We start from the raw sequence: 21,672 nt of genomic DNA, 5'->3' as shown, positions 1-21,672 counted from the left end.
ATGCCAATGACTAATAAAGACGAACTTACCTCTGTCTTAAGGGAGCCTTCATCTTGGAGATCTAGACGAAGATTCTCGCTCTAGATCCGTGAGCAGAGAAAGAGTGAGACGTTCTCGTTCCCCTGCTGACTATCTGGGATCGAGCCAACAGCGGCCAGCAAAGATCAAAGAGGCCCGGACCGTAGGCGGGGCAGGCGGCCGTGGAATTCCGGGCCGTCTGTCAGAAGATAGAGGCGAGACAACATCTCTTGTGACGGAGAGTGGTACACTAGAGCCGGAGGAAGGAGAAAACCAAGAGTTTCTGGCCTCGTATGCAGAGGTTATTGATTTGATTCGTCAATTCAATAGCCTTTCGGAGAAGACAGAAACACCGGCCAGTATGCTTCCTCCTGGAATTGACATGGCGTTTGGACTAAAGAGGGATACCAAGGTGTCGTATGAATTGCCTTGTTCGAGTCATGCGGAATCGGTCTTGCAACACGTAAACGCAAAGATTGCAGGGAGGGATAATTCCTTAAGATCTAATAGATCATATTTAAATTTATTCCCCCTCCAATGATAAAGCAAAGGAAATATTATACGACACCGAAGGTCCCTTTGCTGTCTAGACAAATGAACCCTAATGTTGTAAGGTTAAGGCCTGGATTAACCTTGGATCAGGTTAAAATGGAGTGCCCTTCGATGACGTACCAAGAGGCTGCCACGTTAGAAGCAACAGCTTCTTCTGTCTTTCAGGCTGCGTCCTGGTTAGACCTTTGGTCAACAGCAGTGGCGAAAATTGCATCCTCGGAAGCAACAAGGAAAGTAGTAGATGAACCATTGTTCATTAGATTACTACAGTCAGGGTCCAAGGCGATTGCGTACCTGACAAACGTAAGTGCCAATGTTTGGGCAAATATCCTGCTAATGAGGAGAGATGCAGCATTGGCTAGACTAAGCCGCAATGTGGATTTGGATTCCCTGTTAGCAATGAGGAATGGGGATATCTTGGAATCGCAACTACTGTTGCCAGAGGTCATACTGGAAGAAGCGATAGATAGAAGAAGGATGGACACTAACGATAGGTTGGTGCAACAGGCAGTTAGGAAAACCTCTAACAGTCAAACTATTCCTTTGGAGGGAAGACAACAGCAGATGTCTCGAAAGAAAAACCAGTGAGACATAGCATCCCTAATAGAGTCACAAGACCCTCTTCCCCAAAGAGGATAACTCATCGGCCCTTTCACAATAGAAACAACAGAGGAAGGGGCAATAGGGGAAGGGGGAGAGGCTCAAGAAGATAGGATGGGCGCCTCCCATCACTCGGCCACACCAGTGGGGGGTTGCCTGGCAAATCACTGGAAGGTGTGGCAGGAACTAGGGGCAGAGCAGTGGGTGGTGGATGTTCTCAGGATCGGGTATTTGATTCCGTTCGAGGTACCCCGCCCCTGACAGATCAACCATTACCCCACGTCACTTATGCCCACAAATCTCAGAAGGCCACTATTCTGCAGGACGAAGTGAAGAAGATGATGGAAAAAGGAGCTGTGCAACAAGTATGCAGTCCGACAAAAGGCTTCTACAGCAGGATTTTCCTGGTACCCAAAGCCAACGGAGAGTGGAGGACAGTAATAGACCTGTCAACGCTGAATCTGTTTATAAGGAAAACCAGTTTCAAGATGGAAACTCCGAAAACGGTTCTACAAGCAGTCAGAATCGGAGACTTTATGCTGACAGTCGATCTAAAGGACGCATACTTTCAGGTACCAGTCCATCAGTCTTCAAGGAAATTTCTCCGCTTCAGTCTTGCAGGGAAAGCTTTCGAGTTCAAGGTCCTGTGCTTCGGATTGACAACGTCTCCTCAAGTTTTTACAAGAGTGTTCACCCTCGTGTCGGCGTGGGCGCACGCTCAGGGGATCAGGCTGATAAGATATCTGGACGATTGGCTGGTTGATAGCAAAGTCCAGGGAGAAATTACTCAGGGACAGGGCGGCCCTCCTGCAGCTTTGTCACAGCCTAGGTATTGTGGTGAATCAGCAGAAGTCGCAGCTGGATCCAAGTCAACGTTTGGAATATCTGGGAATGGTGATAGACACAACACAAGCCAAAGTATTCCCGACAGACCAAAGAGTACAGAAATGCAAACAAGTGGTGAATGCCTTTCTGGGAAAGCAGACACAGCCAGCAAGACAGTGGCAGGTGGTGCTGGGAATCCTAACCTCCCTGGAGAAGCTAGTTCCACAAGGAAGGCTACACCTTCGGTCCCTCATACAATGGAGGATGAAGGAGTTTTGGTCACCAACAGTAGATCACCCGTACGAGCAAATTCCCTTGTCGGCAGAAGTGAGGAAAGACTTGCTGTGGTGGGTGGACGACGACAATCTGACAGTGGGTGTCCCCCTTCAACAATCCTCCCCAGACCTCTTGCTGTTTCTCGGATGCAGTCACTAGAAGGCTGGGGAGCCCATATGGAGGAGTTGATGGTGTCAGCAAAATGGAGTTGCAAGGACAGAGAACTCCATATAAACGTGCTGGAGTTGAAAGCAGCTTTCCTGGCTCTACAAGAATTCAGGGAGAGAGTAAAGGGACACTCGGTGGTATTGATGTCAGACAACACCACAGTAGTAGCTTATATAAACAAGCAAGGAGGCCTAGTTTCTCGGCAGTTACATGTGATGACAGTTCAACTTCACCAGTGGGCTATAGAGAACCTGGTAGACATCAAGGCCAGGTATATTCCGGGGAAAAAGAAACATAGTGGCCGACAAGTTGAGCCGCAGGGATCAGATTCTGGGAACGGAGTGGTCCCTACACCAACAGGTAGTGGACAGGATGCTCATGTTGTGGGAAGGACCGATCATAGACCTATTCGCAACCAGGTACAACAAAAACAAAAGTTGGAAGTGTATTGTTCAGTAGTCCCGGACGCAGAGGCAGCAGCAGAAGATGCGCTACAACACCCCTGGGACAATCTGGACGTGTACGCATTTCCTCCATTTTGTCTAATCCGTCAGGTTCTGAACAGGGTAATGCGGTCTCAGAACCTCAAGATGACCCTGGTAGCCCCATTATGGCCGTAAAGCAGAGTGGTTTCCAGACCTACTGGAACTCCTAGTAGATGTGCCAAGAGAGTTACCTCCATGGAGCAACCTTCTGTGTCAGCCTCACGTGGAGAGGTACCACCAGTCGGTGAAAGTCCCTATCGCTTCACGGGTGGAGACTGTCAAGTATCTCCTCCGAGAGCGAGGGTTTTCGCAGAAAGCAGCAACTCAGATGGCAGGTAATATCAGAAAATCATCTGCGACAGTATACCAAGGGAAGTGGTCAGCATACTGTGATTGGTGTCGTAGGGGGAACGTGTCTCCACTCGGTACCACTATTCAGCAGTTAGCAGACTTTCTGATATATCTCAGAACAGAAAAACATATGTCTGTATCTGCAGTGAAGGGGTACAGGGCTGCTCTAGCCTCAGTCTTACGAATGAAAGGAGTGGACATATCGTCTTCATGGAGTTGGCCATGCTGATGAGGAGCTTTGAACAGTCATGCCCACCAAAGGAGCTAAAAACCCCAGATTGGGATCTGACCAAGGTACTGAGTAGTCTGACAAAACCCCCTTACGAACCACTAAGGCAGTCCACGGATAGGAGCCTGACCCTGAAGACAGTCTTCTTATTGGCCCTGGCTTCAACCAAAAGGGTGGGGGAGCTACATGGCCTCTCATATCTCATAAAGCACTCGAGAGGTTGGAGATCAATGGTGTGTGAGTTTGTCCCAGAATTCGTGGCAAAGACCCAAAATCCAACAATAGTAGACGGCAGATTCGACTCCTTTACCATACCTTCCTTGGCAGACTTTGTAGACAACGACAAAGCTGAAATGCTCCTGTGCCCCGTCAGGGCACTAAGGGAGTACTTAAAGAGAACAAGGCACCTCAGGCCGGGGTGCCAGAGGTTGTTCGTAAGTACAGGACGGAAACAAGAAGGAAGTGTCCAAGAATACAATATCATTTTGGCTAAGGGAGACAATCAGAAATGCTTATTACTGCAGAAGACAGAGGGTCAGATAGCCAGGTGGGAGCTAGAGCTCATGACATCAGGGGTGTGGAGTGCTTCCCTAGATTTAAGAAGAACATGTGTGGATAAAATTCTGAAAGCTGGCGTGTGGAAGCGCCAAACAACTTTCACCTCATTTTATTTGAAAGATGTTGCCCATAGATCCTTGGACACCTTTTCCTTGGGTCCAGTGGTGGCGGCCCAACAAGTAATATAATTCATCCAGTGCCCCTGGCGGGTCAGTTTGCGTCTAGTCTAAGATGAAGGTATGAAAGTAGAATGAATGGGATGACTGGTCTTTTTTCTTTACTACTTTCTTCCTACTCCTTTAACTACGGGCAATATGAAGGAGAGTACCGTCATGTGCTGGAACGGACTAGATGCAGGTGAGATGGTCAGCCATACTGTGAAGCTATCTTAGCTGATGATATACTTTTCAGTAGCAACACACCCCTCGGGATAATAAGAAAGAGGGGTGAAGGTGGATCCAGTCGCAAGGGACAAGAGTAAACAGTAGAATGGTATCTACACCCAGTGGGAGGAAACCAATAGATCCGCTTATATCTTTGGTCCTAGGTTCATTGTCCATTCTCTAGAATTTCCCTATATATTCGGAAATGGATAAGGTGGCAAACTTCCAGTCAGTAGTAGAGACTTACCTCCCTCCAATAGTAAGTCTATCCTAATGTTAAGACCGAAGGTTTGTTTCGTGTATGAACAAATACCAAATTTGTAACTAATTTGTATTTTTCATAACTAACAAACCTGAGGTCTTAACAGTTAAAGGCCCACCTCGAACCACCCCTCTAGCAGTCTAAACTGGGTTAGAAATATAACTGATGGGTCACAGGTAGCCGTGGGCATTCTGGGTATACATGCCCCGTGACCTGGTATAGATGCCATTAGTCCCTGGATATCACAAGTGTAATTTTAATTCTACCGGTTTCCAGCTTGGCGCTAGTAAATCCTAATGTTAAGACCTCAGGTTTGTTAGTTATGAAAAATACAATTGTTCCGACACGGCATACAAACCTTCGGTCCTTTTACAATAGGAAGGTACTAGCGGCAGCTGGATAGGTCGTAAGCTTTCGAACAAGGGGTTCGGTAGTTAACTGCTTGTCCGACAGGCGCGCGCGGCGGGGACTGGTAGGTAAACAAACCACTTTTGCTTTCGGCCTGCTGGCGTGTGGACGTGTATCATCGCTCTCTGCCCGCTTCATCGTCGTTGCTTTCGCATGGTTGTGTTTTTCTTTTTTCTATTTATCTAGTGAAACTGAATTGTAAGTACAATCATTTCATATTTATTTCCATTGAATTCAAGTGTGAATTAAAGGATCTTGGTTTCCACCACGCCCTCCGATTACCGAGTGCCGGGACTGAAGGGCGTAAGTGCGGGAATTCATTTTCCCAGAAATGATCCTCGTATTGGGTTATGCTCGGTGCCGAGGGGCTGGGGGAGCGCTCGCTCCGAGCGTATATTTGGGTGGAAATGTGTAGATGAAATCGTAAGTAAGTGCTCTTTTCATTTATATTTTTTTGACCTGTATGCCCGTTGCCGAGCGAATGCGCTCGGCACGGAAACTTATTCTGTATGGAAGTGGAATCGCAAGTACAGTATTCTTTTTCATTTTCATATATTTATTTTGATTGTAGCAATACTCATTTTGGATCAGTTTCCGAGCTTACCCGGAAATTGATCCTTTCCCCTTTTTATTTGAATGAAGTGAAATCGCAAGTGCAGTTCTTTTTCATTTCATTTTTATGATATTGCATTGTTTACGGGATCAATGTTTTCGCTATTTCCCGGGAAGTTGATCCTTCCCCTTTTTATTTGTAAGAAGTGAAATCGCAAGCGCAGTATTCTTTTTCATTTTCATATATTTTTTTTTGATTGCATCAATTTCATTATGGATCAAGGTTTCCATAAACCTTGATCCATAAAAGGTAAGGAAGGGATCCTTTTACCCTTGCGCTCGGTACCGAGGGCGCAAATGCGCTCGATCCGAGCCCTTATTCATTGTGAAGTGAATCGTAATGCAAGATGCATTTTCATTTTATTACTTATTATTGATTGCATCAATATTTATTTGGTTCAAGTTCCGCTCAGTCAGGGAATTGATCCTTATGCCCTTGCATTCGGGCCGATGGCACGATTGCTCTCGGGCTCTTATATTGTTGTTGGGTACATGGGTGCTGTGCGGGGGTGGGGAACGAGAACCCCCCCCGCTCAGCTCCCACAGATGGCCCTTCCCCTTGGGGGGGGGGGAGGTTATCGGCGTTCTTCTCCTCGCCCGATCCGTCGAGCGCGGGGGAGGGGCGCTCGGTGCCCGATGTACAATTGTATTCGGGGTCTTCCACTCGTTCGGAGAGGGCTCACCCCCCCGCGCGAGGGGACTTCCCCCCCACTAATCGCTATTATTTCCGCAGGTGCTACTGCCACGAGGGTGGACCTTGGTGAGGTATGGGCGTCCTTCCATTTGCAGGGCGTGCTAGTGTCAGGGCTGCGGTTCTATGTCTGGGCCTACTGCGGTCACCCATGGAGTGGTGACCACGCACCAGGTGACGACGTCCCTCCTCACCTGGTGTACTCGCCTCACGTTGGTAACAGTCTTGCCTACAGCCGCTGATGAAGTGCCGTTCGCCGTACCGAGAGGGGGGGCGTGCCGCCGCCGTCGTGGTTGCCGCGCTGCAGCGACCACACTTCCGCTGCCCTAGAGCTCGCCCCTGGACCTGCCGCCGGTACCAGGATGTTGCTGGCTGCTGCTCCACTTCATGTGTTTCCGGTTGATGCCTGCCGTACCTGCCGATTCTGGGCTGACTGTCCATCAGTTTACTGCGCTGGCTGTCCCTGCTTTGCTGCGCTGGATGTCCTGCCGTTGACTGCGCTGGCTGTCCCTACCGATGCTGTGCTGGCTGTGCCTGCTGTTCCTGAGATGCCCATACCTGCTGATGTCGTCCCTGTTCGTGGTGGTACTACCCCAGACTTTGGTCTGTCTGTACAGGTGCGTCCGGGCCCTGTGGCTTCGGCTACAGCAGCCCCGGCTCCGCCCTGGATAGCAGATCTTACGTCTGTCCTGAGGAAGCTGACGAAGAAGAGGAGGAAGGTGTCGTCGTCGTCGTCTTCATCTTCTTCATCGTCGTCGGCTGCCGCCTCTTCCCCTTCGACTTCTCACTCGGTGGGACGGGAGGGTCTTCCGTGGACGGGAGGGTTCCTTCCGCCTGGTCCTCCTGCTCCTTCGGGAGCGGGGCCCGTCTCTTCTTCCGCAAGGAAGAAGACTACTGGGACCAGAGGGGTACCGGCTAACACCGGTACTTCCTCGCCTGGTGTCAGTGGTTCTGCCACTGCATCAGGGTCCGTCTCGGCCTCTCGTTCGCTGGAGGTACCGAGTGTACGGTCGCCTACCAGCGACCGTGCAGCCAGGAACCAGACCTCTGAGTCCGCTCAGCGTCAGGTTCACGGCACGGGGCGGAAGACTGGTGACAGTCGCTCACGTGACTCTCACCAGACCAGCTCTCACTCTCGCGGCGACCAGCTGGCTACCCGGGGACGTGACGGTCCACGACCGGCCACGGGCTGAGGCTGGGAAGAGGTCCTCCCGTTCGCCGGTGCCAGCCACGGCTGGAACCAGCGACGTGACGTGCCGTGAGGACAAGCACCGGTCTCACTGTGACAGTGGAGTCTGCAGGTCGCCTGACCGTCGCTCTCACAGAGAGCGATCGGGTACGGCAACCAGCACCAGCTCTTCTGACACTCGAGATCGGGGCCGCTGTTCCCAGTCCAGCCGTTCTCCACAGCGAGATGGTTCGACCAGGCCTGCAGCTCGATCGCCACCGCGGGTTGACGATCGCCTGCAGCCCTCCAAGCCTGCTGGTTCTGCCAGCGAGCGACGAGGGAGCGTCAGGTCTGCCTCTCCCGTACCTTCAACCTCCTCGGGTTACACCGGGAGGAGCGAGGTATTGAGGAGTGATCGTGAGGGGTGCGCCCCTCATGATCCCACCACGACGCCCTACGTGCCAGGCACGGTTCTTCTTGACCGGCCAGGACGTATGCGCAAGTGGATGGGGAAGACCGAGAGGGCTGTCGCTGTTCCCCCTTCTTAGGAGGAAGGTTCTCGGAATATGCTCTTGTTCGAAGGGCTTAACGGTCCCACTCTGCAAGATGCTGTGACTTCCGAGATCTAGAGGAACTTTGCCGAGGTTATGGCGCTGATTCGTCAGCACAACGACCTCGGGGAAGGATCGCCGCTCCCACCAGCAGAGCCACGTCTCGGCTCGAGTCGTTTTGGGGCCCGAGAGGGAACCCAAATCGACGGTGGGTCTGCCGCGATCGGAGCTTGCCGACTGTGTTGAACCAGGTAGTCTCTCGTCTCCGGACAAGAAGGCTCTCTCAGTTCTGGCCGGTCGAACAAGCTACTTCACTTCCTCTACTGGCGACAGAGGCGTTTCTACGTGTCTTCGGACACCGTATTTGAAATACCCCTTCGGTCCCTCCTGAGGTTTCGACCTCGACGAGGACTGGAATGAGTCGGAGGACGGTATCGGCTCTCTCCTGTCAGGTGTCGATCAGCCCCACCCAGACGACGTTCACAGTGGCGGCAGACCCTTACCTACAGTATGAGTTCGTAACCCTCCTCGGGGGAAAACGTTTTTGTTTTCTCCTGACGATACGTTTTCCCAGGCTCTGAGAGGCCATCGCCGTAAGGCGATGGCTGCTCCTTTCTTCTCCAACTGCTAGTTCCGCTGGGAAGGCGAGCCAGTATCCAATTCCTCCCCCATTCCCTCTCTCCTTACGGCTACGAGGGAAAGGGGAGGGATCCTACAGAGATTTCTCTGTAAGATTCCCACGTTTAGGGGCTGCGCTACCGGGGGGATCGATCTTGGGTCCTACCTGACGTAAGCCCCGGTTGTTGAGGAGGGATCCTGCCCCTTTCTCGATTCCTACGGGAATCGAGAGGACCACCAGCCGATATCGTTTGACGAATTCGGTGGGGGGGGTTTCGCAGAGTGCTTAGAATTCTACGGAATTTCTAGCGCACTCAGAGTGTTCGAGTTTTTTACGATCTCCAAACACTTAGGCGAGACCACGGTCCAAAGTGAGCGAGAATCCCCGATAATTGTTACACGATAATCGGGAACCTCGCTTATGCTCGAATTCCTGTAATTTCTAGCATTTGGAAGAAGACTGCTGCTGGAAGAAGAGTATCTCACAGTAGGCGTTTAACCTGGAATAGAGAAGAACGGACGGGAACTTCCAGTTTGGCTTGAACTATCGTCTTCGGTATTCTGTTCACCATTGAAGGCTTTCCTTTGGGAAAGACTTCTCCTTCACTCTCTTGACTAGAGAACGAAGGTGGTCGATCTCCAATCCTTATTCTCATTCCTCGAGGGGAAAAGAATTTAGGATGGAGGTCGTGGTACAGAACCTACAAATATACTACGTATATTACCCTCGCGACATGATTCTTTTAACAGTTGAATTGTCCGGGGGGTAGGCGCATACCGTAGTTAACTCTACGGTTTGTGACTGAGACGAATTGTATCTTAATTGAACTGCAACTCGGGGTTGCCTGCAACCTCCCAGCAGTTATCAGTTTCGATTTTAGATACTTGGTATTGTCATGACAACACCAAATCAGCTTTTGTATTTACCGAAATCCGTTTCGGTTAAATATAATTGCTCGAGCGTATTCTTTATGCTCGATGGTTCTAGCCGAACGCATTCCTTCGTGGAATAATGGATTACCTGGCAACTCAGGATGACGAGTCACCGAGAGCTACTGCGTAGGGAAACTGCCTGCCTGATAGCGGCTCAGTATCAGCTAGGTCTCGGAGATGCACGGTCGGTTACGTCTCTCTCTCCCCTGGTTTGATTGACTACCGAACCGTATCTCTGCCCAACAATCATGGACTTAGGTCTCTGATTAACGGGGATTCTCGCAATAATGAAGGACCATCTACTGCTGTGACGCTCGATTTCATCGCCTTCGACATTGCGAGAATTTTCAACAGAGATATCTCTTGGACTCTTTCATCTTTCTGTTTACCGCACGGTAACAGAAGTCTGTACTAGTCAACCGCTTCATCGCACCGCGATAATGCGAATGATTTTTGCAGACATCTGAGTTTGTCTTCAAAATATCTCGTATTCGTAGGTGTGCAATTATTCATTGCTCGCCCGAATTAACAGATATGTCAGAAGACATCGCCCTACTCTCCGACCTGACAGCTCTACTTCCAAATGTTCAGCCCATGAGAAGCAGTTCTTCAGGCAGTATTTCCCTGTCTTCATTACTGAAAAGCGCTCCGCTTTTATTGCAACTACGATCCTCACCGGACAGCAATGAATAGCGGTTAGCGTTCTCAGTCTTTGTAGCACAGGTTCAGAATCTTGAGAATCCTTCTCTCGGTTCAGCTGTGAAGACGTAGGTTGCATTTTCTGTACACCTTCGTCTTCAACGACACATAGTGTTGTTTCTCCTTAGCCGAGAATCAACTATACTATGAGTTATCTTGCCATCAAGGACCTCGGTCTCTAGAAGGCAAGTGACTTTCGCCTGTTGGGCACATGCCTTAAGAGAGTCATCACCTTGCCTTCTGGCATCGGTGACGAACAAATTATTTGTTTAGTCTCTTGGCATAACCCTTTTAAGGCGAAGGTCACGTGACTTGCTCGGGTGCTTGGACAACTTGCCTCCTACCGAACGCAGTCAGTCGGCAGCTGTCAGAGCTCCCAAGTCTGTTACGAACTTCGCTGTGGACTTAGTTCGGTTGTTCCATAACAATCTTTTCTTCGTCCTAACGGCTTTTGTCACGTAAACCATACCATCGACACCCAACATTGAGTGTCGGTGTCCTATCCACTACCGAGAACAACAACTTCGCTGCAGACGGATAGACCAGTATGGGTACAGGACATCACCGAAGTTGAGAAGAGGGATAGGTCATACGACCATTCCCTTCTTTTCCTCTGAGGTAATTGCATGACTTTTACTGCGAAGTCAAGCATCCAGGGGATGGGGATTCGTGACGCCTCGATTTCGTACCGAATTCGTAGCGAAGACTCTGAACCCTTCGGTTCCTGACGATCGGTATTGAGTCCTTCACAATCCCCTCCCTAATGGACTTCACTGCCTTCGATGCGAAGGAGATGCTGCTTTGTCCTGTGAAAGCGCGACCGCGCTTCATGAAGAAAGTCGACATCCCAGGCTGAGTGTTGAAGACTCTTCGTCAGCACCAAGATGACCTAGAAGTACACTCCCTCGAGTTACACAAGAACTTCTCCGTGGCGCAGGTACTGAAGGCAGGGGTCTGGTACAACCAGACCACCGGCACCTCCTTCTACCTTTTGGATATTGCCCACAGGTCCTTGGATCGTTTTCCTTAGGACCCGTGGTGGCTGCTCAACACGTTGTCTAGCTAACCCAGACCCTAGCAGGCTGAACAGCATCGAGTCCTGGTGTGACTGTAAGAATAGATAAGTGAAAGAGAGAGTGACTGGCTTCTCTTCCTATCTTTTTCTCCCCATCTCTACCTGTGGTAGAGGGATACGGTCATCACCTTGCTGGATAAGGACGAGATGCCGGTGAGCTACTCGACAGAGCCCCATCCTATCCCTTTCACTAGGGATGGGAGCGAATATCCACCACTTCCTCCTACAAGGGGGGGGAAGTGGATGCCAACAAGAGACAAACCATAACATAACTTTATGTTGCCTCTTGCAAATAGGAACTTGTTCTTGTTTGCTGGTACGAAGAGATACGCTTGCCTCTCTCTTAGTACTTGGTCCAGAGGTCTGACCATTGATCCTGCGGTGCACACCCCGATCAATCGGACAGAGGCTTGGATCCCTCCCTCGCTCTTACGACCAGGGAGGCATTCCAAGGTTGGGCGAACACCAGTCTGTTCACAAAAGACTCAGATTCCTCCCACCAAGAAGTGAGTCTTCCTATTGTAAAAGGACCGAAGGTTTGTATGCCGTGTCGGAACAAATGACAATTTGTCCAAAATTGCATTTTTCCTAACTATACAAACCTGAGGTCCTTTTACACATAGCCCCACCTCATGCCACCCCTCACTCTGCAGTTTTTGCTTGGGCCAAAAGCAAAAGTGATTTGTTTACCTACCAGTCGCGCGCGCGCGCCTGTCGGACAAGCAGTTAACTACCGAACCCCTTGTTCGAAAGCTTACGACCTATCCAGCTGCCGCTAGTACCTTCCTATTGTAAAAGGACCTCAGGTTTGTATAGTTAGGAAAAATGCAATTTTGGACAAATTGTCATATTAGTTACAAATTTGGTATTTTTATCCATACTGTTGATAATTCCGTATAAAGTTTTCTTCTTTATCTGAGAATTTTTTAATCGTTGTATTTTACATGCAGGCAATTTTGTCCATACAGTTGGTAAATACAGACTGTATAAAGCTTTGCTTTATAATATATGGGTAGTTTAACCAGGATGCTTTAAATGCAGTCAGTTTTGTCCGTACGTTTGTTTCAAGTGTGATGCTAAAAGGTAAGATATCTGTGGAATACAAGAACTAGTTTTTGTTTTATTGATGTTACATTGTACAAGAAACTCTGGATCAGCTCGTATGACCATAGTCAGTTCTATTTCTTGAATGGTTCATAAGTGACTAGAGAGTCAATCCCTGGTATTCATGAATGATACCTGTGAAGACGCAAACACCACCTAACTCACGTGGCTCACTCGTGATACCCAAGCATCCTAAAAACGTTTTGTAACATTATGATGAGATGGAAAATAGGTTGAGATAGAACTAAAAATCAGTTTCATATTGTGAAGTATTTTCCAATATGTACTGAATTACCAAAGTGTGATATTTGTTAGAGGCAACTTAAATAGGGTTAAGCTGATTTAATTTTGTGCACAGTTACCACTGGCTTACCGTTGATACACGAGGTTTCCATGATATTAGAAGGCTAAATGGAAATTAGATTATCACATTAAAGCTGAAGATTAATGATAACTTTAATAAATTTCTTAAAAACTTTAATAAATTTCTTAAAAACAAGTTTCTAAGAGTTTAGTCTACCGTCTACAGCACAGTAAGAATGATGCAATGGTTGGTAAGTATAATTCTTGGAAAGGGAACACAACAATGTTAGAAGACAAGTTTACTAAATTCGAAGTTAAATAAATGAATACATAATATGTATTGCAATATCGTAAAAATTTAGAAAGTTAATTTATGATAATGTATTCATGGTGATTAAACCATGGTAGGCTGTGGGTAAAATAGTTTAGGCTTTGGAGTAGCCCATACATAGTACCCATGTACTGAATTGCAAGCTGATATATGTCAAAATTTGACTTAAGATGTGCATGTAAGAACCTACCCCATTGTAACTTGATGCCTATTGTACAGTAGCACTTTGCTAGCGGGATTGGGATTCATGGCTTGATTTCTCTTTCTGACTTTATGGTATAAGTAAAGTGGTAGGTTCTGTTCATGAAATAGTTTTCCATTTCAGGGTATATTAACTTATTTTGTCAATGCTAGTGGCTTCATTTTACTTTCATGCCTTGTCAGAGACATGTTTTCTAGAAGCCTATCAAGTTATGTAGTTATCTAGAGTGAATATGTATGTTTTTCAGTTGAGTGGTGTAAGGGCCATTGTAATACATAGATGGTTATAGTTTTTAACAAAATTGCCTGCAGTTTTAATATTTTGCTTGTGTTTATAGTAAAACTTATTAACTTCACATTCTGATAATTGGATTTGATTTCCCATTATACATACCGAAATTGTAAAATAGTGGCCTTATAGAAGGATTGAGAGGAATTGTTTTGACCAATACTGCCTTGAATTGGTTAATAGAATAGAGAAAGATTTAATGCTTATTATAACCAACATTAAGGTGTGCTTGGAGAACTAATTCTAGGTCTAAGATGATTAAACTGAATGCCAAAGGATTGGAAATATTTCTAACTAGACTTACATAGGGGATTCCAAGGTAGAATCTGTTGTCACCAAACTAAGATTTATGTGGTATGAACAATACTTGATGCATTGTTTTTTAACGTTATTGGATACTGTAGTAATAATACGTAAATTCCATCATGCACTTGAAATAGAAATATATGATATGGATCACACCTCATTTGTTGATGATGGATTCTACCTTGACAGTCATTAGGAAGGCCAGTCAAATTTAAAACAACTAATAGGGACTACTAACTATCACTCCTATATTTCAGTGTTCCATCTCTCAAGGAAAGATTGCAGCAGTAAGTAACAATAAGTTAACAGTGGTTTTCTTGTAGCTGCATGGCATGCTCCAAGAGTAGAGAGCAGTGTTGTACCCTGTATTGGGATGATAAAGTTTAAGCAGTACTACAGTTTCTTTTGGATTGTCAGATAAAGTCTTCACTTTTTGCACTGTATTTACCTTATCTGGCTTTTGTTATTTGATCAGCATACCCAATTTAGTGTTTTACCTTCTAGTCACAGTATATTGTAAATACAGTATGTCTTCACAGACAATCTTATGTGATTTATGTTAGTTTTGGTTGTATTTTAAAGGTTGTCAATAAGACACAAGTAATGAATGGTAGGAGAAATTTTTAACTCCCAGCCATTTCCTATGATATTCAGTACAATATTTTTTTACATTGTATTCTTAAAAGTTGTCAAAAGATTTTTCCATCATTGTTAGACATTCTAAAGAAATAATACTTTTATTGTTTTAGTAAAAGGCTTGCTACTTTGTTGTATTCATATTTTAGTGGCTGTTTTTGTATTCTTCCTTAAGGGAATGTACATGAATGTGTATTTCATGATAAAAGATTTTTTTCCTTAGCATTTGTGGTAATTATACTCATTTTGACTTCATTTTCTTTGATATATTTTTTGACACAAAAATTTCCTAAAGTATAAAAACATATCCTGTAATATAGTATGTTTGTCATTTTATTATTTAGCTTTTATCTTAGTGTTATATTTGAATTACTCTAGTATGTACCTATCTTGAAGATAACATACTGTATTGGGATATTTAGGTTTGCATACGACTAGGAATATTTTTTTTAATTTGAACACAACACAAATGAGCAGTGGCCAAACAGGCATTGTCATATTTTGAGCAAGACCCTAAATGTCTACTTGTGTTTACTTGTCTTTCATTCGAGATATGTAGCCTTGTCTTGCACAAAATTTTGTTAAAAGAAGATGGAGCAGAAACAGCTGTTATTTCAGTTGCTCAAAGCAATGTTTAAGGAAACACAGTGATGTAGTATAATTCTAGTCTTATTGACAACCACTTTATTATAGTATTGTAACTGTTTCCTCTAGATCACCACACCAAGTAAAGCCTCTTCCTTGCACTGCATGCCTGTTTAAACCTCTGCCATCTTACTTTTTTATTTACAGGGTTTCATCTGAATAGTACTGAAAAGAGAAGTTAGACCTACTAGGGTTTGAGTACACGGTATGAATAGTATTGTAATAGTACCTAGATGTCGAGCTTTTATGGCTTTTGATTGTATCTTGTCACGCATTTTGTGTCGTATAAGGGAAGCCAAACATTCATCCCTACAGTCTTTTATTAACAAGTGTGCATCTAACTGGACAGTTTCACACTGTTGTGGAGAGATGCACTTGCCATGTTGGTATATGGTATTGAGGTAAATAATTGAATACCATGTTTATAAATACTGAAGTGATGTGTGTTTGTGCATGATATTTCAATCCTTACATCACTCCAGCCAGATTTGTAATCTATCAGAGCACATCTCTCACTAATAGTGTTGCAAACTTACTGCTTGTTGGATGCTCTGAGGACTGCAGGAATGAATGTTCAAGTAGTTTCCTAGGAAAATTGTGTTTCTCTCACGCAAGTTTTTTCATAGCACTGTTGGAAGCTTTTTATTTTTATGTAATTTGAGTAGGATATTTTTGTTTTATAGTGAGCACCATTTTATATATAAATAAATTATAAATGGTATGGTGAATAACACTGTCGTTGTGAGTTGTTTGCTTTTATTACTAAGACTTTTGCTTTTTATTTATATGTGGTGGTGTTTATTGATTAGAGAAACAACAGTAATATAATAATAATAATAATAATGATAATATATGAGTACGTAATAATAACAATAATAATGGTAGGTAGCCAATTTACTGTACTACTGATCTTTTGATCTCTCCAATGAAACATTTCTGGCGATGGCAGTACAGTATACTGAATTAATAGTGGACTACGTATCTTTGAAGTGATATGCGGAGACACTGTTTATAACTATTTTCTTGGGGTGGGATTAAGGCTAGCTAAATTTTTCGGTGTACTTGATGTTCGTAGAAATGAGGATGATGGCCAATCTGTCGATGGAAGAAAGATGTAGAACACAACAAAGAGCAGTACATCATAGTAAAAATAATAATGCATTGTGTATCCAAATATATTTGTCTGTTATAGTAAGTACATGGGAAACTGACTCTTATATGTTTGAACTTTCCATCATCCAGCCCAGGGACAGCCCCCTTCACTACTAGCTCCTATATGAATACCCATAGTGATTACGTGCTCACATTATTTGTTACAGTATAGTTACCCTAATAATAGTAGTAGTGATAATTAAATTTATTAATGATGACCTTTGAATTGAACAGATATGTAGCCATTTGGAGTGTTTTATAGGGTGTATTTTTTCCTTTTGGTTTCATTTTATCAGAATATGACCATGAAAATCTTATACATCACTTGAATTAATAAAAAAAGAAATGCTTGAGTCACTATTAAACAAGTAATCTAAGCCCTGTGCATTGTCATTATGGATGTGGAGGTACAGTGGTTATTTAGTGCTTTACTATGACAAAGGATTTGCAAGGAGACAAAAGTAGATAAACTTTAGTAATGTTGACTTTAACATGCAGAAGTAAAACCTCTAACTTACACTGTAAAATTATAAGTAATCTAAAGTTTTGCTTTGCCAAAGACTTTCCCCCATTCTTATCGTACTTGTGTTCCTGAACAGTACAAATTCTCCTGTTTTTTTTTAAACTATAAACTCTCCTGTATTTCACTAGTTTTGATTGCTTATTCCAACAACTTTGTTAGTGTCTCCTCAAAGCCCTGAAAGTCATCCAAAAACTGCAGACACAGTTTCTTAAAGATCCCTTCTATATTTGTCTGATTAACCTCGTCCCAAGCATCTGCAATGTTCTTCAATGTACTTCACAGCTTCATAATAAAGTAACCCTTCTGTCACCATTTTCACTCAAAACTTCAGACTTTCTCTTTCTACTGCTTCCTTTATAAAAACTTCAGACATTCTCTTTCAACTGCTTCCTTTATAAAAACTTCAGACTTTCTCTTTCTACTGCTTCCTTTACACAGACTGCTACAGTCATCATGGTTTGAAGACTAATTTTTTATTGACCACACCAGGTCATTTCCCAGGCTTATTTGAAAGCTTCAAAGGAAGACCTCCTTTGCTCAAGATCAAGTCTTATTAGGTCTGCTATTTCATTCTTGCTGGCTGTTGTGTGTATTCTTGCTCATTTTGGCATCCTTAGAGCAGGTACATGTCATTGGTAGAACACTTTTTATATAATTTGTATGCAAGATGTACTAACTCTCAAGTTTCTGATGTTGACTCAATGGGATTGAATGTCATGACAGGTCATGTTGTAGTCTATTGCCTGATGGAAGCTCTCAATATTGCCTAGATGATATAACTTTGGCTCTACAAGACCCTTTGAGGTGTGGATAGACGTATGCCATCATAGTCTTATCATCTTCTCTTCACAATCCTGTCTTTATCATTGTCCTGCATACTAAAGTTAATGACGAAGTTCCTAAAGTGCTCAGGTGAATATCAGCCAGATTGCCTTAACACCCCACCACAGACAACTGATTGTGATACGGACCCAGTGATTTTTCATTGCAAATTCCTGACATCCCAGTAGACTGCCAAGAAGTGGCAATTTAGTCTATTTACTTCTAATGGCTTCATAGTGACTAATAGATGTTTTTCTAACAAAAGCTTTCAAATGAGTGAACAATGTTTTTCCAACGTGTTTTTCCAACGTGTTTTTCATACAAACCCATCAATTATAACTTACAGTGCCTTTATCCCTTTCTCACACATTTTATGTTTGAGGTTGACACAAGAATGTGTGGGCATGCTCAGCGAGACCATTTGTCATTCAAGATCTATCTTGGGTGTTATTGCTGAGCCATTTGCCTGAAATCAGATTATGTATTCAAGATGTGTGGGTTTGCATGAAAATTGACTTTTATTTTAAAAATGTTGTTCTTGTATTGTCATGTTGTCTGCTTAAGCATGGAATCCATTTAACATTATGCCTTTTGGAATTTGTATGGAAGGTTCACATAAATATTCAGGATATTTAAAGCTTATACTTAAAATACCATGTAGTATAGTTCATCCCTTTGTATTTTGCTACATGGTTAGTACAGGCAGTCCCTGGGTTATGACGGGTGTAGCTTACGACGTTCCAAGGTTAAGGCGCTTTTCAATTATATTCATCAGAAATTATTTCTATGGTTACAACGCATGTTCCAGGGTTATGGCGCCTACAACGCTGATCTGGTAGAAGAAATATGACACCAAAAATGCAAAATAATCAGTATTTGAAGGTTTTTTTTTTTATGAAAAATGTAATAAGAATGCAGTTTACATAGTTTTGAATGCATTAAAAGTAAGGTTTTCTTAGGATTTTTGACGATGTTCCGACTTACGACGATCTTTGGCTTACGACGCGTCCCAAGAACGGAGCCCCCATCGTAACCCGGGGACTGCCTGAATTTAGAAGGTAATTTTCTTACTTGGAAAAATATAACAATTCAAGAACATTTTTATGAACCTTCATATTTCATTTTTGAAATGTTTGATTTAAACTTGTAGATTTGTTGGTCCACAATCACATGCTAAAACTAATTTATGTTTTCCTTATGCCTTAATTTTTTATATAAGCAACTGATAATTAGAAATGTGTTAGAGGCATAGTTATCAGGTAAAAGATATTGTTGGGCGTTAGATGGTTAATGGGTCAGTTAACAGTTCTCATTGTATTTCCAATGTCTAAATAAGGTTTTAGGAGGTTTGTAGGCCTGTCGTACATAAATTCTGATCATCTCACATACACTTATATCGTAAATGGTTGATTTAACAAAGAAAATTATTTTTAATCTCTTTTTAGTTGGCCAAAAGTGCTGAGTGGGGTTGAGAAGCATGCAAGCTCAAGTGTGGAAACTTCTTATAGGTGCACATGCAAGAACTTGTAGGCATTCTTTTAGTGAAAGTTTCTCTGAAGCATTTGTACACTTGCTTTTGATCCATATAATCTTGAGTTGGACCATGGTAAAAGCAGTTTGAAGCTTTATCCTTTTTATCCATCAGGAAATAGGCGGTAATGCTGTATAGGATTAGTTAATCTTTTCAGTGGTAAGGAATTAAAGTCAGATTCATGTTTGCTTGACTGTTTTTAGTTTCTTTGAAATATTACATGGTTTGGGTCTGTTTTTAAAGCTTAAGTTCAATGTGATGTTAACCCTCTTACGCCGACTGGACGTATTTTACGTCTACATTTTTTGTCTCCCGTGTGCCGACTGGACGTATTTTACGTCGACTTACAAAATTTTTTTTTTAGATTTGCGGAAAAATACTTATAGGCCTACCAGCCTAAAACTTTTGAATCATGCGCCTTGGGGGATGCTGGGAGTTCATGGATCAAGGTGTTGTTTTGTTTACAATCGTTACGCAGGCGCGCAAGCGCGAATTTCTTTCTTGCCGCACTAAAAAGTATCTGTGACACATCTCGGAAATTATTTCGTCACTTTGACATAATTTTTGTACCATTGTAAATTAGCCGTTACATGAAGTATTATATATGAAAATGTGCGCATTTTTATGTAAAATACAACAATAAAATACTCATAACTGTAGCTTTTATCAGTTTTGAGATATTTTCATATAAATAACGATAATTGCCAAAATTTCAACCTTCGGTCAACTTTGACTCTACCGAAATGGTCGAAAAAACGTAATTGTAAGCTAAAACGCTTATATTTTAGTAATATTCAAGCATTTACCTTCATTTTGCAACAAATTGGAAGTCCATAGCACAATATTTTGATTTATGGTGAATTTATGAAAAAAAATAACATTTTCTTTACGTCTGCGCGGTAACTCTTCCAAAAAAATCATACGTGCGATTGTGGTAATGTTTGCACCATTTTAAATTAGCCGTTACATAAAGTTTTATATATGAAAATGTGCGCAATTTCATGTAGAATACAACAAAAAATAGTTGAAGGTTGTAGCTTTTCTCATTGTTGAAATAGTGTTTGCTGCATATAAATCACGATAAATAGAAAAAAAAACCACATTCGGTCAACTTTGACTCTACCGAAATGGTCGAAAAACGCAATTGTAAGCTAAAACGCTTACAGTCTAGTAATATATTAATCATTTATCTTCATCTTGAAACAAATTCGAAGTCTCTAGCAAAATATTTAGATTTATGGTGAATTTAAAAAAAATCTTTCCTTCCCTCCGCGCGCGGATTCTCCGCCACAAATCTCCGAAATGCGCACGTACCATTCTCGGAATATTTGCTCCGTTTCATATTAGGCATTTCATAGAGTTTTATATATGAAAATGTGCGCAATTTCATGCAGAATAAAACAAAAAATATTTGAAGGTTGTAGCTTTTCTTATTTCCGAAATAATTGCATATAAAATATATATATATATAAAAAAATTCGACATTCGGTCAACTTTAACTTGTCAGATATGGTCAAAAACTGCAATTGTAAGCTAATACTCTTACAGTATAGTAATATTCAATCATTTATCTTCATTTTGAAAGAAATTGGAAGTCTCTAGGACAATATTTAGATTTATGGTGAATTTTTGAAAAAAATATTTGTTTACGTCCGCGCGTTACGAATTTATGCATTATTTTGTGATAATATTTTCTCTGTGTTGCTTTTATCGTTTTACAATGTGTTATATACCAAAATGATTGCAATTTAGTGTACATTACAACGAAAAAAAAAGTAACTTGTTACCTTTAACCGTTTTGCGCACAGCGCGATTTGAATACAATTATATATGAAATCTCGTTTTTGCGCTATCATATATCGCATTAGTTATATATGATAATGATAATTTTTTTTCATTTCTGATGGTTGCATACTAAACTTCAGCCAATGACAAAAAAAAAAGAGCCAAAAATGAACACTTAATCTTGAAAACTAAGCGCGCTGTGATTTTTTGAAAAAAATATTTTTTCCGCTTCAGCGCTCACTCTGAAACACCTCCGGCACACGGGAGACAATTTTTTTTTACCGCTTCGGCGTAAGAGGGTTAATCATGATGCTGAAGCCATTGTACACAAGTTAGTGAATACAAATGTTTTGTCAACGATTTTTAACGGAAAATTATTCATTCATCAGAACTTTTTTGTGCATATTTACACCTCCCTTCCCCTCAAGTTGACATTTGGGCAGTACAATAAGAATTGGTCATATTAGGTAGTGATAGCTCGACAACTGGGGAAATCAAATTGTAGATTATAAAAGAATAGTTGCTTAGTTTGTCTGTAAAACTTCATAACTAAATTTCTGTTGATTCTGGAATGTGAGTTTT

At 42.9% G+C, this 21,672-nt stretch overlaps 1 protein-coding gene across 5 annotated transcripts in view; it reads left to right on the top strand.

The window, feature by feature from the left end:
• The window catches only part of LOC135223453 (LIM domain kinase 1-like), an 81,719-nt gene that overhangs the window by 22,632 nt on the left and 37,415 nt on the right, over positions 1-21,672 (top strand). For 2 of the 5 annotated variants that reach the window (XM_064261857.1, XM_064261856.1), the window contains exons 7-8: positions 14,254-14,283; positions 18,734-18,832. The exons of 1 other annotated variant lie outside the window; for it this stretch is intronic. In XM_064261857.1, coding sequence (XP_064117927.1) covers positions 14,254-14,283; positions 18,734-18,832 — 129 coding nt within the window. The remainder of the gene's footprint in view (positions 1-14,253; positions 14,284-18,733; positions 18,833-21,672) is intronic. 2 more of the 5 variants (XM_064261858.1, XM_064261859.1) reach the window with 2 other exon arrangements.

The sequence above is a fragment of the Macrobrachium nipponense genome, chromosome 10, assembly GCF_015104395.2.
Source record: "Macrobrachium nipponense isolate FS-2020 chromosome 10, ASM1510439v2, whole genome shotgun sequence".
Classification (NCBI taxonomy): Eukaryota; Metazoa; Arthropoda; class Malacostraca; order Decapoda; family Palaemonidae; genus Macrobrachium; species Macrobrachium nipponense.
The sequence above is the reverse complement of the archived record's forward strand: the minus strand, read 5'-3'. Positions and strand labels throughout refer to the sequence as shown.